The sequence below is a fragment of the Ambystoma mexicanum genome, chromosome 1q (assembly GCF_040938575.1).
Source record: "Ambystoma mexicanum isolate Mex_15411 chromosome 1q, UKY_AmexF1_1, whole genome shotgun sequence".
In the NCBI taxonomy this organism is placed as follows: Eukaryota; Metazoa; Chordata; class Amphibia; order Caudata; family Ambystomatidae; genus Ambystoma; species Ambystoma mexicanum.
The window spans coordinates 850,466,939-850,485,702 of record NC_090922.1 but is presented as its reverse complement, the minus strand read 5'-3'; the positions used below and the strand labels follow the sequence as shown (position 1 = coordinate 850,485,702).

At 48.7% G+C, this 18,764-nt stretch overlaps 1 protein-coding gene across 3 annotated transcripts in view; it reads left to right on the top strand.

The window, feature by feature from the left end:
* The window catches only part of LOC138537982 (coagulation factor XIII B chain-like), a 1,433,866-nt gene that overhangs the window by 349,753 nt on the left and 1,065,349 nt on the right, over positions 1 to 18,764 (top strand). For 2 of the 3 annotated variants that reach the window (XM_069641495.1, XM_069641494.1), the window contains one exon: positions 3,296 to 3,472. The exons of the other annotated variant lie outside the window; for it this stretch is intronic. In XM_069641495.1, the coding sequence (XP_069497596.1) occupies positions 3,296 to 3,472 (177 nt within the window). The remainder of the gene's footprint in view (positions 1 to 3,295; positions 3,473 to 18,764) is intronic. 3 annotated transcript variants of the gene reach the window in all.

The window sequence follows — 18,764 nt, the reverse complement described above, 5'->3', positions numbered from 1 at the left end:
TTTAGGAGCCTCCAAACATTTGAGGAAGCTAGGGGGGTGGAGGAATCCCAGTGGAGCAGTAGTAATATGAAGTCCACAGCTCGTTTACACATTCCACTGGGGTGATGGGAAATGGAGGTGCACAGTGACAGCTTTCTGTTCTCAGTGATTGCCTCCACTCCACCTGCTAAATTGCTAAATGCACAAGGGCTTCTTAGTGCTTTGGTCTTCTCACCCATCTTTAAAATGCTCCTGCGGTTCTCTGTGCTTTGGCCTTCTTCTATACCTACTGAATGCAAATGTGCCTAACACTGTTTCTGCCTTTTTCTACACCCACAGTTGTATGTGGTGTTATCAGTGATTTGGCCTTCTTCTCTGCCTATTCAATGTGCATGGGGAAATCAGGGCTATGCCTTCTCCTCCAACATTTAAATGCAAGTGTGCTTAACATTGGTTTGATGCTGTCATGCAGCTACACAATGCATGTTGAGTACTCAGCGCTTTGGCCTTATCCTCTGCCTCCATAATGTACCTGGACTGCTCTGTGCTGCCCTTCGCCTCCTCCTACTGAATGCACATTGGATTCTCAGTGGTTTGGCCTTCTACTAAGATTACAAAATGCACTTGGGTTTCTCAATGCTTTGGCCTTCTCCTACACCAAATAAAGGTACACACGGTTCAGAGTGCTTTGGAATTCTGCTCTGCCTAAAACATGCACCTAGGTGTATCACTGTATTTGCTCTTCTCCACTGCCTACTAACCTTACAGGGGATTCTCAGTGTGTGATCCTTCTCCTCTGGCTGCTAGATTCATGTGCAGTGCTCAGTTCATTGGACATTTCCTAGGCCTAAAAAATGCACCTGTGGCTCCTAGCGATTTGGTCTACTCCTATACCCACTAAATGCATGTGGGGTTATCAGAATTTTGGCCTTCAGCTGCCATCTACGAAAGGAATGTGGGGGTTTCAGTGCTTTGCTCTTCTCCTACCAGATGCACATGGGAGTCTCATTGCTTTTGCCTTCTCCCGCACCTACAAAATATACCTAGGGTTCTCAGTGATTTAGCCTCCTTATCAGTTTACTAAATGCTCTCAGAGTTCCCAGTGCTATGGTCTTTTTATAAGTCTACAAAATGCACATATAGTTCTCAGTACTTTGAACTTCTCTGATCCCTACAAAATGCATATAGGATTCTAAGTGCTTTGCTCTTCTGATCTGAATACTAAATGCATGTGTGGTTATCAGTGCTATGGCTTTCTCCTATGCATACAAATTGCATATGGAGTTACCGGTGATTTGACGTTCTCATCTACATACTAAGTGCACATGTGGTTCTCAGGAATTTGACTTCTCTTACTACTAAATATATGAGCTTTTCATTGGTTTGTCCCTCATCTCCACCTACAAAATACATGAGATGTATTCTGCCACTCTGTCCAAAATGGAATTCTAATGTCCTAACTCTTCCTAGGCCCTCTTTTTGATGTTTAATTCTACTCTAACTTACGCCATGCCAGCTACAATTCCCTTCCGGGATAAGCCTGAACCACTCCTGCCTATTCAAATTTTAACCATTGACTTTCCCAAGTTTCTACTCACCTGCGTGCATATAGAAACAAGGTCGAACCAAGTATAATTTCATATATATATAAACTTAGGATAAACCTTTAAAGTACTGCCTAGTCAAACCACTTGAATTTCTAGGGATTTGAGGTTTCAACTATTTGTACATGCATGGTTACTAATTATTTCTTAATCCTGTCATAATGTTATAAGCTTGTTATTCTTCAAAACACATATAAAAACACCTACTCGAGTTGGTACGCGTTTCACCGAATATCTTAACAGTCTTTCTTATCAATAAAGCCGATGTGCTGTTGGAGTTAAAAAAGTGCATCTTGACTGCAGCTGCAACTTTTCATTATTAAGGTTTTAGTAAAATCAGCTTTTTTTCATTTGTTGAAAATTGAGGCAATGGTTATTTGTATATATTTTGACTGGTTAGAGATAGAGAAAGAGTCACAATGAATTATCTTATGAAGAAAAATATGTCAATGTTTTCCTTCTTGAATCTTTGATATTTGTTTGAACCTTTCACACACGTGCGAGAGTCTCCAACGTAAAAGAGATGATTGGGGCTTTCCTATCGCAACTCCTAACAGAGGTGATTTACTTGTTGCATGTGTTCTGACACAGAAAGCTGCAGTTGTAATTTAACTGTAAATTAACAGCCATGTAGCCTTCAAAATCTATACATCTTTTAGAAGGTCTAGCCAACCCGCCCCCCAGATGTTTTGGCCTACAACTCCCATGATCCCTGACCCGTCTATGCTGGGTGGGGCTGATGGGATTTTTACGCTGACACATCTGGAGGTTGACAGGTTGGCTATTCCATTAGCCCATACAATATAACTCTTTTATGTATTGCATATTGCACTTTAACTTCTAAACAATTATTAATATTACAGCGGGTTTGAAAAACAACAAACTGATTCTACCTGCTTTGTGAGTAGAACCGTCTTTGCAGCTAATAATTCACACACACCACACAGCTACAATTAGCCATCACTGGAAGTTCACCTCCAGACGAGAGCAACGCAGCAATGCTTTATGTCTTTGCAAATCAACTGAAACGTTTGCGTTTTGGCTTCATTCAGGACATTCAGGACATTGACTTTGTCTTGTAGGTTCAGTAACATTTTATAAATAGTTTTATCAACCCAAGAGTGACAAAGATGAAAAACACAACAATACTGTTACTGCCACTTGGTCCCACTTGGTCCCATGGGTTTACCACGGCATTGCAAGTGGTGGTAGGTGGTGTAAATCCCCATTTTTATGACTCCATGGACTTTTTGGCAGAACTACCACTCGCAATAGTTCTGTCAGCTGTAATTCTGCTGATTTTGATGATTTATCAGTTGGAGGGTTTCCCTCTAGCATTCTACTGGAGGTAAATTCTCCACTTCAAGGCCAAACTCAGTTTGTGGGGCGGGAAAACTGGAGGTAATTCTATCACCGCCACTTTTTTACCACTCTGCCACACTCGGAATGAGACCCATACACATTTCACCCAAATTGGGGATCATTAGTGTGGCACAGGTTGACATCCTTAAGATTGCACCATTTACATCCTAAATATTATTGTGGGTTCAAAAGGATATATTGTAAGAAAGATATGTAAGATACTATGTTAGAAAGATATGTAAGATACTATGTTAGAAAGTTAAGTATGAAATACTAGTGAAAGTTTAAAAAAATGGTGTTTGTAAGTTGTTCGCTTTTTAATAAATTAAATCACATATTCCTTGTCGCAGAATTCCTATGTTATTATTTGGCCCTGGAGAATGGAGAAATGCTCCCTAAACAAGAGACCTACAATGAAGGAGAAACAGTTGATGTACAGTGCATCACTGGGTTTGTAACGCTGTATAGTCACACCTCAAGGCCAACATGCACGAAGAGTGGCTGGGTGCCACCGCCAAAGTGCGAAAGTAAGTGCCATTTTTGTTGAACAAAGACAACAACTATGCTGTTACATTACTGCTTCTCCTGACCTCAATTCTCCACAAGTACAACAATATATCCACATATTGAGAGGTGGGAAAAAAAAATGAGGAATAAAAAAGCAACAACCACTGGTCGTATGTAATTAAAATGCAACTGCAATAATGAATATGTCCCATGGTAGGCCTTTCACATGGGTAGGTCTGTTTCTATGGAAAGGTAATACTCATCGGCCACTTGGGTAGCCACCAGGAGGGAGCCACGAGGAGGGTGAACGATTACCCTGAAGTACCCTGAAGTAGCCTACTCAGCCCTATTACCAGAGGTAGGGGTGGAAACATGCCATTTAGCTACAATGAGCTAATCCTGAAGACCAGAGCAATGCACAAATAAACCCAACTTCCACATTCTCCACCGTATCCCATTTTTCCTACATTTTATCTGAAATCCTTTGGCCTGCTGCATTTAAACAAGTGCATATGCGTTTCTTTTATTAAGGACGCCCAAGCTGACATCTGCCCAACAGTACGTCTCTAGGGCATATCAAATACAACATGGCATATTTTCTTAACATGATTTATCACTTACATATTCTTCTTATACTAGCACATTTTATGTTTTAAAATTTGCTTTTGGACTCTGCAAAGTTACCACAGCAGTTCTTTCAGTGCACCTACGCTTGTACTTATCGTGGTGCTCCATGCCCACACCAGGTATATCCAGACCTTGTAATGCTGGAGAAAAGAAAATTGGCAAGGAGAAAATAAGAGGATGGGAAAGTGAGACATGATTGCACAAGCACATGCAGGGAGGGATGCAGCGAGGGCAACATGTTTTGTTATATCATGGGTGAATATCAGTCTCGTTAGGTGGACCGTAGTTGTGAAAAAGGTAGGAGGCAGATATGTCCTGAAATATTTTGATAATTTGATTGTGTTTCCAAGGCAGACTTGGAGAATTGTACGTCTGTACACAATGTATACCCGTCAATGTATACATTTACACAATGTAATGTTGGCTGCATAAGGGGGTTGAGAGTGTGCTTGAGCAATTATGGAGGGTTGGTTGTTGATTTTCCCAGGTATGTCTGTACCCCAGTTCAAATCCCAGAATGTTAATTCTGTGACTGCCAAACCTGAGCCAGGAGTGTCATAGGCAAGAATAGAATGTGTAAAGGTCAATGTTGTTAAGAGAAAGTGAGGGAATAGAGTGGGCAAACTAGTAACATCAAATTGAAATACTCTAGCACCTTGATGTCACAAAGGCTATTATTAAGAGTTTGAGCCTCACTATAAGCTTGAAGAAAAATTGGATTTGGGAAGGTATCTCGCGCTCAAACCAGAGTTCACTGAAATCAACTCAAATGCCATTTAGAGTAACTCCAATGATCGGTTAAGTAATGTCTCTTTAATTCTTTATGTAGTAGACAGGCGACACGTGTTTCGACCACAGGTCGTTTTCAAGGCCTCACACTTGGTTATTAGTCTCCCTCTCTTGGACTAGTTATTTGACAGATGTCCGAGTGCACTGTAATAGCAGCCTGGTCTTAGTCACAATAGATTGTGTTATTCATCTGCAGCAGGTGTGCTAATATTTGTGGTCTATTCGCTGTGCACAATTTCTATAGAGTGTGCCTTTTGCTTCAAAATCCGGCTTCCAATTGCCAAAACACCTGTTGAATGCTTTGTTTAAAGGGATCAATCCCTCTTAAATGAATGCAGGACAATGCCTGCACCGATCGCCTCTCGGCCAGAGCATAAGCTTGATGGTATCTCGGCTGTAAATCCGCCAAGATACCACCAAACTGTATTACTGATACTGCCATTTGGTCCGGCGGTATTACTGCCGGATTAGAAGTGGTGGTAGTTGGAGTCCATAGGACTCCATGGGGGATTTTGGCAGTATTACTGCCAGTGGTAATACTGCCTAATTGGCCAATTTTGGATGGTAAGGTGGCGGAATTACCTCCAGCTTCTTGTTGGAGGTTTTTCCTTCACCTTACTGCCAAACTCATATTTGGGCAGCGTGGTAATGCACCAGTAACTGTGTTAGTGGCGCACTTTTGCCGCACTGCCCAACTCTTAATGAGGCCCAGAGTCTGTGTCATGTCATGCTATGCCCTACTAGACTTTATTGTAGTTCTTCGGTGACGCAGGGTGGTGCCATACTTAGGAGTAGGATATCCAAGTTTAGTAATGCATGATCATCTATGGTGATAAAATGTGCACTGAACTCCCCATGCAGTCTGTTTACATTAGACTGTGTGAAAGGCAGAGGTGGATGCCCGACAAACAGGGTAGGAAGGGAGAGAACAGCCTTGTTTCTCTATGTAGTACGTCACGCTTAATATGTTATGGTATGATACTATGCTTTGAGTGTTACCATAAACCAGAGCATCCAGCTGTTAGGTACAAACAGTGGTGTGGAGTCTGCTTACCAGCTTTGATTTGCATGTCTACTTTGGGCATTAACACACTTTTCATAGACTGAGTTGCACTCCTGTGTATTATTTATTTGAGTGTTTTGGGGAGTGCTACTTGCCACTTTACAGCTGTTTCAAACTCAACATTAGATATTAATGTTAAATGACATAATGAAGCATGACATAATATAATATAACATAACATAACTAGGTAGTTTAACAAAACCAGTAGCATGATCTCCAAATTAAAAGGAAGGTGTGATAGAAACCATAAAAATACAAATAAAAAAACAAAACTTTAAAAACATTTATTTATTTATGTTTACATTTGTATAGTGCACCGAACCCAGAGGCATCTGTGCGCAGGCTTGGCGAGGTCGGGAATACTTACATACATGCTTAAGGTTACTGGTTTGATAACTTTGCATAAGGAGGTGATACATACATGTATGCATAATAAAAGTAGCTATTTGGGATCCTAGCTGTTCATGCAGCAGGGCTGTGATAACGCAAATAGTTGTAAAGGATCAGGTAGATCGTTACCCAACAGACATGGACCAGGGATGGAGTCTGTCACTGCTTCACAGCGCTGGGTCGTTTCACCTCACCAGCTGAACTCTACTATCGCCAAGGGGCACTTACTCTTTCCGTCAAACCCACTGATGCTACAATCAGACCCATCAATATATTGTCCTACCTGTACCCACTGCTAGGTGACAGCAGTGATGCCGGCCACGGTGTCTCGGACCGCAGCAGTTTTATGTCCATTGATTTACATATGTTCTAGATACAGTTGAGTATTATTGGGAACTGGGATCCCCTAAGGAGACCCGGTACTGATCCCACTCAGTGTAACCAATCCACATTCAGCCACTCCCCGGCCTAGTGGGAATTCCTCCTCTGAGAGGCCCACACTAATGATGGTCTCTTCCATGAGTCCAACATTCGCTATGGCTTGCTTGGGTAAGCCCTTGCAAGCAGGATCCCCTTTCCTATGACCCAGCTCCTTGCACACGAAACAACTTTGGGTGGTTGGAACGCAGGCGTACCAGTGTTAGGGGTGCCTGTGCTCCTCCTTTTGGTGTGCCCAGCTGAACTTGAGTTTTTTGATTTCCCTTCGTTCTTTTGGGGACCTGACTTGGGATAGGCTAGGGTTGGACCCTTGTCCTTCCCATCCTTGTTTACTTTTCTGTGTGCCGATTTCTCTTCCGGTATGGTTGTGCTCGCCTGAGCCTGAGTACTCAGAAACCTGTCGGCAGCCTTTGCAAGCTGCCTAGGGACTCTGATAATCTTGTTCACAAGATGCTCATGTAGGTCAACCTCACAACATTCCAATACATGCTCACACGCAATCAAATTGTACATCCCTGTAAATGTGTCAACTTTGTTACCAGTCACCCACCCGCTCAGATATTTCAACAAGTGTGTAAATGCTTTAAATGTCTGCCCACCTTTCTTTCCGAGCTCTCTGAAACTCTTGAGATATTGTTCTGGGGATTTACAGAACTTCCTGCGGAGGACTGCCTTCATGCTCTCATAAACGGGCCTATCCTCAGGAGTTAACTGAAGAATTGCATCAGTCCCTGGTGTCGGTAAGCGACTCATCACGGCTGCACCCCACAGTACATCATCCACCTCCTGTAGCCAGAGAGCCAGCTTGAGCGCTTCAAACCAGTCAAAAATATCCTTCCCCACTTCATGAGCCTGCATTAACTCAATGGCGATGTGTCACCAGGGCTTATCCTGGGCACTCTGGTTTGAGCCTCTACTTCTGCTTTCGCTAATGGTGGAACTGTTGGCCTCCTTCTTCTCTTCAAGCACCAGCTTGCACAGCTCTATGGTGACCTTGTGTCACGCTTACATCTGGTGCCCCGCAAGAGTGCCTGTTCCGGTCTGTACCGATGTGTAGCCCCCTCGCTGGCTGTCTTCACCCAGACGCTTGCCCCAGCGACTCCTTCCCCCACTGGTCGACTGGGGATTAACTCCCAGGGGACCGTGAGGTTGGGAGGGACCTGGGTATTTTCTGGATCTTTGGGATGTATCGTTCTGGGGTGCAGGGTGACCTAAAGGTAAATACAGGGTAAGTATAAGCGCAGAGCCTTCCCTCTTGCCCCCCCCTTCAGTGCCTGGGTTGGCTGGCTGGCGCGAAGCGAGCGCTGCTCACTGTAATGTTTGCGGCTACGGTCGCAGTCCTCAGGTACGTATCGGCCTCAAGTTACTACACTAAAGGTGCGTGGTCCAGGCCGGCTGTGACACACAGGATACGACGGTACACAGGCAAGTCTTGATTAAACGCGGTGACAGGTAATTATTGTTTAAGCATGATTGTCAAACTTGCGGTGCTTGCAAACTTGTTCTGTACAGTTACTAGGCTTACTTTCACAATGTCTTAGTCTATCTTCTTTACAGGAGCTGAACGACTGATGGCCGACACCGCCAGGAGTTGCTGAAGGAACAGAGCTGGACTCAATGCACAGGTGAGCACACTAGGCACTGGGGTGGGAGGCGGTCAAAGGACAGAATGGCATCTCTCAAACTGTTGCTTTGCTTTTCAGGTCCTCGGATACTGCGGGACCGACAACAGTCGGAGAAGCGAGGAAGAACCAAGTGGTCAGACGATGAAGAACCAATGTCCAAGATGAGCAGGCGATGAAGAACCAATGTCCAAGATGAGCAGGCGACGAAGAACCAATGTCCAAGATGAGCAGCCCCACCGGTCGACTGCGGGTGCTGTTCGGGAAAAAACAAGAAAACAAATGCAGAGACAAACAGGCCGATTCATGGAATCAACGTGTGCCGAAAAAACGTGCGATTTGCAAGGAAACTGCGAAAATCGCAGTGCAAGTGCGATTATCGCAGTGCAAGTGCGATTATCGCACAGAAAACATCGCACATCTATTCATGGAAGTCCGTGCACGCGCGAAATGTGGGATGTGCGCTGAAAAGTGCGCGGCGCACGCTGGCGCACAGGTCATCGAACGCCGTGCGATAAGGCCACAGCGAATTCGCACATAGCGCGGCACACACAACAGAAGTAGGCGTAACACGCAGAATGGGGAACAACTCGTGAAAATGTGGGCGTCACGGGGGAAGTACAGGAGGCAAGTGCGCAGAACGCCCACACGCTCGCCTACAACACGTATTCATGGAATCGAATAGGGAGAAACAGCGCACGGCCAAAGACGCGCACAGGCCCATACATGTCCGCCACACGAAAGCAGGCGGTAGCGTCCCTGCGCAGGAAAAAAATGTGGCCAAAGTCCTACACACGCGAGAAGGCCCACACGCGATCGGGCCTGGCCCGACTGTGTGGTTGCCATCAACGCGGAGGGGGTGGTAACCCGCACCATCCAGAAGGTCAAGAAGCGCTGGGAGGACTTGAGGTCCAGGACCCTTGTGAAGGCCCAGCGCCTCGTGGAGGGGGGCCGGGGCCGCATGAGTTCCATCCAGATGAGGGTCCTGGAACGCGTACACCCAGCGCTCCACGCCCAGGTCCTTGGGAGGGAGACCCGTCTGGAGTTGAGCGGTAAGTGGCCAAGCATTGCTGTGTGAGACAGGGCATGTTGCAGTATGCTGGTTGTCTGATACTTGCCTGCATGTGTGACATAGGCCATGTACGCATGTATGTGTGCAGGGACATCATGGTAATGCATGTGCGACCAGTGATGTGTGAACCGCACGGTTGTTGCATGTGTTTAAATGCGACATGGGGAGCCCTGTGCAGATTGCACACATGAGAGCATGGCAGTCTCTGTTCCTGGACATGGGTGGGGGTGAGGGATGGGTGCTGATGCCAGGTACATATATGGTATCCATGTCTGTGTGCCTGACCTGCGTGTCTGTGACTTGTGAATGCCATGGATGCATGACACATGTCTGTGACAATTTACAGATTCACTGATGCAGCCTAGTCATCCTTGTATGCACTGTGATTGGGGTGTACGGGGCCAGATGGATGTGACTGAGGTGAAGTGTGTGCATGTGATAGGCATGACCCATGATGCATGTGAGTACCATTACATTGTATGATTCGAGAGTCCATTGGACATGTATGGAAATGTCCATGGAATGCACCATGACTGTCACTGTGTGTGTTTTGCCTGGACTGACACATGTGTTGTGGAGTGACATGATGGAAGTGTACTTTGACAGTGGCACTCATCTGCTATTGCTTCCTGTCTAGGGGACCATTGTACAGTACCCTGATGCTTGTGTTCTATGTCTCCCTCTACGCAGCGGCTAGTGAAGAAGAGGGCGGAGACGGCGCTGTGGAGCAAGGTGGCAGGGATGCCCCCACGGCTGCAGCGGAAGGGGTGGGTGAGCCCCCACAGGGGCCTGCTACGGCGGTAGACGGTGAGGAGCCATCCAGGTTGGTGGTTTCCAGAGATGAGGAGGAGGCCGCCACTGAGGCGCACATGGGGCCTGGTGGGGGCATTCCTGCTGGTGCAAGTGGTGCAGTCCAGGGGCAGGGGCAGGAGGCAGCACAGATCACTGTGGAGGGGCCTGTGCATGTCGCTGTCCCTGACCCTGTGGGTGCACCACCATGCACCAGCAGGGATGCCCCGTCCCAGGCCTGTCCGCAGGTAGAGGGGATGTCCATGTCATCTGACTCCCCTCCACCTGCGGATGAGGGGACCCCTGGCCGTATGGAGAAGGTCCTGATTGGGGTCGCGATGCGCACGGCTGTGATTCGTGATGCCGTGCGTGCTTCCCAGGAGGAGCACACACGTCATCACGAAGAGCACCGTGCCGACGTGGCCCAATTGGGATCGTCCATGTTCGGGGGTTTCCTGCATGTGTCGGCCAATCTGGCGGCCCTCTCCTCCTCTGTGGAGACTATACGCCAGTCGTTCTCCTTGCCGTCTTCCGGCCCAGATGCCACCAGGGCCCCCTGTGGACCTGCCCTGACCAATGCAGCCAGCTCGGTGGGGATCCCATCCCTGCCACAGTCGGGAGTCAGAGGTCCAGCAGGGGTGGACACCACAGCAACTGGACCCCAGCAGATGGAGGATGTGACAGCATCATCGGGTAGGGCACGTGCACGACGGCGTTGGTGGTTTCCATCAGCCTGGATGCCGTCGTGCTGGCACAGGCAGTTGCGTCGGAGGCAGCAGCAGGCTCAACGTGGGAGGCATCATGGCTCGGGGCCATCAACATCAGGGGTGCAAGCATCGGCCGGAGGGCAGGAGAACCCTGGAATGGGAGTGGCTTCCGTGTGGGAGCGGTTGTGCCAGCAGATAGGTGCAGAGCTGCAGCGGGCAGAGGAGGAACGGCTCACAATGGTCAGGGCGGAGGACTCCATGCGGAAGGCGCTGAGGCGGGCTGAGTGCCTCGAGGGTCTTCGCAGGGAGTTGGAGCTGGACACTGCATTATCCCTGCGGGACCTCGGGGCCAGGGAACATGCCCGCCTCCAAGCCATTGACCAGGAGTTCGATGATGCCCTGGCCCATGACAACAACCAGTGAGCCGTCGGACTAGCCCGCTGCCTTTGTATATAGTTATATAGCTAGTGTTAGGTTTCCTTTAATTTTCTTTTTTATATGGTTGCGATTGGACAATGTGCCACATTTTTGTATATAGTTCAGTTTTCAGTTAGTTGTCATAGTTAGGTTTCATTTGGTTGGGCTCATGGACCCGGGATTATCTTGTAAATAGTTCTTCATGGATATTCATCTTCTTTTGGTTGTTTTGCTTTGTGGTTTTTCTCATTTCATTTCCATTCAAGTTGATTTTCAATACATTTTTATTTTCATCCTTCAATGTGTCGTATCATCTCATTGCTTTCATGCATGTCATGTTGGGTGTTTTAACATTCACTTGCAGCCATTGTGTGTGACAGACATGTGTTAATTTGCATTATTTACATTGGGTGTGTAACATGTAATTGCCTTTGATATGTGGGTGGATGTGATAGTTGGTTGGGCCTTTTGGCAGGGGAGGATGGCCATTACGGGCATGATTGGGGATTGTTGGGACCCAGGTGCAGGGGGGCATAGATGGGACATGGGCGAGGGCCTGGTGGAGGGTGCCCCTGCACTGCTGGGGGGTAGGGGGTAGGGAACATGAGTTGGACATGAGTGGGGGCCTGCTGGCAGGTGCCCCACAGTGCTGGGGGGTGGGGGTGGTGGGGAACATGAGTTGGACATGGGTGGGGGCCTGCTGGCAGGTGCCCCACAGTGCTGTGGGGTGGGGGTGGTGGGGAACATGAGTTGGACATGGGTGGGGGCCTGCTGGCAGGTGCCCCACAGTGCTGGGGGGTGGGGGTGGTGGGGAACATGAGTTGGACATGGGTGGGGGCCTGCTGGCAGGTGCCCCACAGTGCTGGGGGGTGGGGGTGGTGGGGAACATGAGTTGGACATGGGTGGGGGCATGCTGGCAGGTGCCCCGCAATGCTGGGGGTGGGGGTGGTGGGAGACATGGGTGGGGGCCTGGTGGAGGGTGCCCCTGCACTGCTGGGGGGTGGGGGTGGTGGGGAACATGAGTTGGACATGGGTGGGGCCTGCTGGCAGGTGCCCCGCAATTCTGGGGGTGGGGGTGCAAGGGGACATGAGTTGGTGATCATTAGTGCAAGGAGACATGTGCCTTTGCTGGGGGGGCATGCCCATGTTGGGTGGGCTGCCTGCGGGACATGACCAGGGATGCAGGGTAGTCCCCTGTGGTGTGGGCTGCCTGCAGGGGCCGTGGAGGGTGTACAGGGAACACCTGGGAGGACCCACACTGGCAAATCACATGTAGGACTCCCCGGCACCCCTGAAATACACATACCCTGCTGAAATTGCGTGTAAAACTTTCCACGCACCCCTGAAATACCCGCACGCAGCCCAATCGCGTGTGAAACTTCCCACGCACCTCTGATATACACGCACACGCTCCCCCAGGCCAATCGCGTGTGGAACTTCTCGCGCACCCCTGAAATACACGCGCCCAGGGCAATCGCGTGTGGAACTTCTCGCGCACCTCTGAAATACCCGCACGCAGCCCAATCGCGTGTGAAACTTCCCGCGCACCTCTGATTTACACGCACACGCTCCCCCAGGCCAGATCGCGTGTGAAACTTCCCGCGCACCTCTGATATACACGCACACGCTTCCCCAGGACAGATCGCGTGTGAAACTTCCCGCGCACCCCTGAAATACACGCGCCCAGGGCAATCGCGTGTGGAACTTCTCGCGCACCTCTGAAATACACGCGCCCAGGCGAATCGCGTGTGGAACTTCTCGCGCACCCCTGAAATACACGCGCCCAGGCCAATCGCGTGTGAAACTTCCCGCGCACCCCTGAAATACACGCACGCAGCCCAATCGCGTGTGGAACTTCCCGCGCAACCCTGGAATACACGCACGAATCCCAATCGCGTGTGGAACTTCCCGCGCACCCCTGGAATACATGCACCCAGGCCATTCGCATGTAGAACTTCTCGTGCACCCCTGGAATACACGCACCCAGGCCATTCGCGTGTAGGACTTCTCGCGCACCCCTGAAATACACGCACACGCTCCCCCTGGCCCGATCGCATGTGAATCTTCTCGCGCACGCGTGTTCCCGACACCCGTAATATGCGTTCCCCGCTTTTGCCAGTCCAGTAAACTGGTACAGTGTTGGCGCAGCCCTTTGCAATGGTTTTGCGATCTTGATGGCTTTTCCTTGCGCGAGGGCGTTCTTTGGGGCGTAACTGGCGCTGCTGCAGGGTCGCTGCGCCACTCTGCGCCACGTCTGCTTTTGGAGGCGAGAATCCATGAATACGCTGTGCGCGGGAATTGGTTTTATTGCACGCGGCTGGCGCAGACATTTGCACGGGCACGCTGTGCGCCAGCCGCGTGCAACACTTTTGAGGGGAATTACATGAATCGGCCTGAAAGTCTTTACGCAGGAGCGTGGATCCTTGTTCAGATTAGTTTCTTCAGGTGAGTTTCCACTACTTCCCATCCATGTAAAGTCATTCACCGATGTTCAGAGAGCAGGAACGGTAAGCGAGACACTTCTCTCGCAAGAGCAGAAGAAACGCTAACCACAGGGTGCGGTCCGGGGCGTGGTTTTATAGCCTTGGGCCACACCCTGTCAGCGTTAGACTGCCAGGGGCGTTGGTTCCTTGCACATGCTCGGCGCTCCTTTGCACGTGCCGGGTGTTCCCTCTCCTGTGATAGGCGTGCTGGTGCAGATTGCAGCCTTATTCCATCCTACACGCTCACGCCAGCCAGCCCCCATACCTGTCCACCACCTCCCTAGTCTATCATGGGGGAAAACACCTCTCTCCTGGGCCCGACTGCGCTGGGTCCGTAATGGGATCGTGACACCTTGTCCCTCTGTTTCTCTCCTCTAGCACTAGTCTCTTCTCCTTGAGCAGGAGCTTTCTAGTCGCTACCCCATTAACAGCTGGAAACATTACTGAGCCATTTAGACACTGTGCTGAGGCCTGGGACCTGCGGGATGCTGCATTAGCCCCGGTCCTCACTAGCAAGCTCGAGTTTTGAGCAACCCCACTTGCCCCCCGTCGGGATGATTGGCGAGAAACACTGCTCATGCAGTCGTCCTCATCATTTTCCCCCTCCATAAGCTCTTGTTCGTTCGGGTACATGGGGCCTAGCCCATCCCTTTGGGTCTTCTCCCCAACCGGCCTCGCTTCTACCCATGCTTTGAGGCTGGTCAGCAAGTCCCCTCTCTTGACATAAGATGCGCAGGACATCCTTGGTCATGCCTTTTACAGCCTCTATGTCAAGATCCATGACTATTAATAATACCTAGCAGTAACTAAACATTGCCTGCAACAGTACTTTTATCATTGGGTGACTAAGCTGTGCGCAAGGCTCCAAATGATCCGACCGCTTGCCACCAATGTGACAAATCAACTTCCAGGGCACCAGTGGTCCAGGGATGAATATCGGTTTCAAAACCATCAATCAGCCCCACACCTCTAGTACACCAGAAGGGATCCGAACAGATTGGAAACACAAGTAAATTATAAACTGTCCAATTTTGGTACTGTGGACAGAACGGCAGGCTTATCTCTGCAAGGTCGTGGATTGTTGGTTAGTTGCAACACAGCGAAAATACAATTATTACCCAATGATAAAAGGAACTGTCCAGTCAAGGTTGCCTAAAAACATCTAATTTATTATTAGCACAACAGACAGTTCTAGCACACTACAAAGTACAACCCACCCTGCAAAGGAACACAGAGGAAAAACAGTTTCAGGAAGGGAAAGGATGCACTCTGGATACTGACAGGAGGGTAGTCGGTAAAGCAATCAGTCATAACGGTTCAATGTTATTTGGTTTCAGCACCATGGGAGCAAGGGGTCGTAAATGTCACTAGGGCCCTTCGGAGAAGGACCCGGGGGACAGCACCAGAATGTACCTGGTTCTTGGGACGATCTGGATGCTCGACAGGGTCGAGTCGGTTCCAGGACGTCTGCAGCACCTTCAACAGAGTTCAAGACGGGAGAAAGCTACGGGTATCAGGCTGCAGGTAGTTCTGCAAGCGGGGCTGGATGGACAGCTGCAGGCTGGCTTACACAGGGGCTCTGTCAAGAATCGTTGTCTCTGTGCTGGTTGGCAGATCTGTAACACAGGTCGAGGCATCTGAGACGGCTTTAGTGACTGCAGCGTGACGACAGTTAGTAGTGCAGCCGGTTGCAGTTCAACGGCTTGACTGCCTCAAAAATGTCCTTAAAAAATGGACGCTGGTTGAAGCCTGTCATGGCACACCTCCTAGCTTCTTCGCTGGGCTTGTGCCATCCTTTAAAGCAGATGACCCAAAGATGAGGAGAGTGTTTGCAGGCAACAGCCTTGTCCTTTGTTCAGAGACTCTCTGGTACTTCCCACCTAGGAAGCTTGCTAGCAGAACCTAGAAAGGCGCTTTGTGCTGGCTGGGTACGATTCTGGAGCTGCTGGACAGGTCCTATGAGTTTGGTATCTCCATCTGTTCTCTGGGAGATATTTAGGGGAGGGATCTTGCTTTCCTCTTGGAAATCCTGGCCTTCCTTCACTGGTGAAAGCTGTAAGGCAGACTGTACCTTCAGTCAGGGTCCAAATGCGTCCTTCTTCTTACTCGTTTTGAAGTCGTGGGATGAACTGCCAAAAGAGGGGCTGGCTCAAATCTCTTTTAAAGCCAAATGGGCTCCATCGATAGGTGCAGGATAAGTCTACCTTAATGAACCAATCCTGGTTACCCACCAAAAATCTTCTCTTATGCGTGAGGTCATAACTTGAGTGTTTTGCAACAGGAAAGGTAAAGAGGTGACAGCATGTACTACTAAGTCCCACCCATCTTGTCTGTTGTGGATCAAAGTGTCTCGCTGGTTAATTGAGCTGTCTGTGGTTCCTGATTAAAAGCGGCAGGTCACCCTTGAAGTGGCTGTCAGACCAGACTTATGGTCACCCACAAACCACATTCTCGTACGTTCCTGAATGGGGTCCTCCTGCGGAGATGACCACTTTAAACTGTTTTCCCAGGTATGACATTTCACTGCACTTTAAACAAAGAGGCAGGGGCTGACTTCAGGTTGACACATATGTATATCAACAGGGTTTTGGGTATCCTGCACTTTGTCACTCCTGCGACCAGGCCTCTCGCAGGCCTGTTGCCACTAGCAGGACGGACAAAGGGTAGGGTGGATCCATGGAGCCTTTGTCAGTTAATGAGGCTGGCGATGGCAGGAGGAAGGTTTTGCCTTCCCCCTTCTTGAGATGCTTTGATGCACCCGTGGCTGTCACATTCCAATTGAACATGACAGGAGGACTGCATCTGTAGGCTGTGTCCACCCAGAGTATACGTGACTATTTGTTTGTTGTGCAGCAAGCATCGGAAAATGTGTGCGGATTAGCCCCATGCTTTTTCCGGTGGTTGATCTCCTATAATTCAATTTCATTACAACATTTCAAAAAAGCTCAGGCGAGCGCAAACTCCCTGTGCCCGTGGTTGAATTCCTCACAACCAAATGCAGTAAAAATGTGTTCTTCCCAGGGTGTTTGGTGTAGCAGTGGTTTATCCTTTACCCTTTGCGCCCAAGTCCGTGCACTCACACATGTGAAATACCATTTTTGTCGGGACACCTGTGGGAATGTGGGAAGGTAGGACATGTGTTGTTGCCGGCGTGTTTCGGTGGGTTCCTGGTGGCAAATGTCTGAAAATGTAGTTGTTTTACATACATTTTGGACTCTGCAGGCCTTGTGGGTAATTCATTCTAGTGCGATTAGCACAAGTCAGACCTCTTGGATTCCCATGGGTGTCTACTTTTTAGAAGTGCATGGGGTCACTGCTTTCCTTGGTGGTTGCGACACCCCAGGCCCAAATCTGTGGGTTGTCCACAAGACAAAATATAGTAAAAATGTAGTCTTCCCAGGGCATTTGGTGTACCAGTGGTTTAGCATTTTCCCTTTGCGCCCAGATAAGTGCGCCCACACATGTGAGGTACCGTCTTCATTGGGACACCTGTGGGAACGTAGGAAGGAAGGACATGTGTTATTGCTGGTGTGTTTTGGTGTTTTCCTGATGACAAATGTCTGAAAAAAAATGTTTTTCCCTACATTTTGGAATTTGCCGGGCCTTGTGGGTAACACATTTATTTATTTATGTATTTATTTATTTATATTGTGCCAAAGCCCACAGGCATCAGGGCGCAACCAACAACAACATAAAACAAAAAAAAACAGCTACAGTGGAGGCTCGCTACGTATAAACAAAATCTATCATCAGTTTCAGGTCTGATTGGATTTTGTAAAGGTCAACACAGAGGGCCAGGTAGGTTGGTAAATTGCTTCTACCACATTCATCTATCTTGTTCCTTCTGATAACCGGAAGGTCAGACATACGCACAGCACCTGGGTTATTCTTCAAGCGCAGCAATGCAAACACCTTATTCCTTAAGGCCATCTCTTTGTTCGTACCCTGATGAGGGCTCAACATCCTAAATGATAAAATTCCTATGGTCCATTACGGCCCTCCTTATGGAATCTTCAACCGGTGAGGGCATGTTGCTTTTACTAGTACGCAGATACCTGGAGGGATGACATTTAGAATTGGTATTGTGCTGCTGTTCATAGTGCATAGAAGCCTAACCGGAACTCCCAGGTCCACCCAGGCATTAGACCTGTGTTATTGCGCTGATTGCCCCTTTAAAATAATTGGGTTGGGAGTTATGATTTGCAGGGTAGGTGGAACTTTCTGGTATTCCGAGACGGGGAGTTTCCCCCTTTTGAACTTAAAGTTCAAATGATGGGGGACTACACCATTTTCACCCAAAATCATGCCCTCCCCTTCTCCCAAAAGTTGATTAAAACCTTCGGGTATCAAAGCGCTCGGATCTTGCGATGTTTGGAAACTCTGGGAATTTGCGTATTGGTGTAGATCTTTGTCTGTCATAGGGCAAATCCCGTGCCAGGATTTGTCTAGCTTTTCTGGTCGTAAGTGTGCCCTGATGTCCTCAATCCCATCCAACCATACGAAAAAGTCTGATACGTTGCTACAAAGGTTAAGTTCCCGAAAATTGTTGGTCTTCATATACAACTATTGTGCAGGGCTAATATAAGCCATCTCGTAAGAAGTCTCATCGCTTCGTTCTACCGTCTCTGAAAGGGGATGTGGGGGGTGTGCTCGGTGACAGCTAGCTCAACACTGATCAGTGTTAAACGTCCGGGAATCAGCTTTTCATTATTGAGCTTATGAGCTTTTTCTGCGTGTGGGAGTGGCGTAGGAACTCCCAGCCCCTGGTCACAAATTTCGGAGGCATTAATCGTTTCTGGGCATCCCGGCAGTTTGTTCATCAAATAGTTTCATGTTGAGCGGAGATGTAGCTAATAAACAGCAACATCACCTGCAAGGTGAGATTTCGCAGCTTGTAGTCTCAATCTTCTTTGAG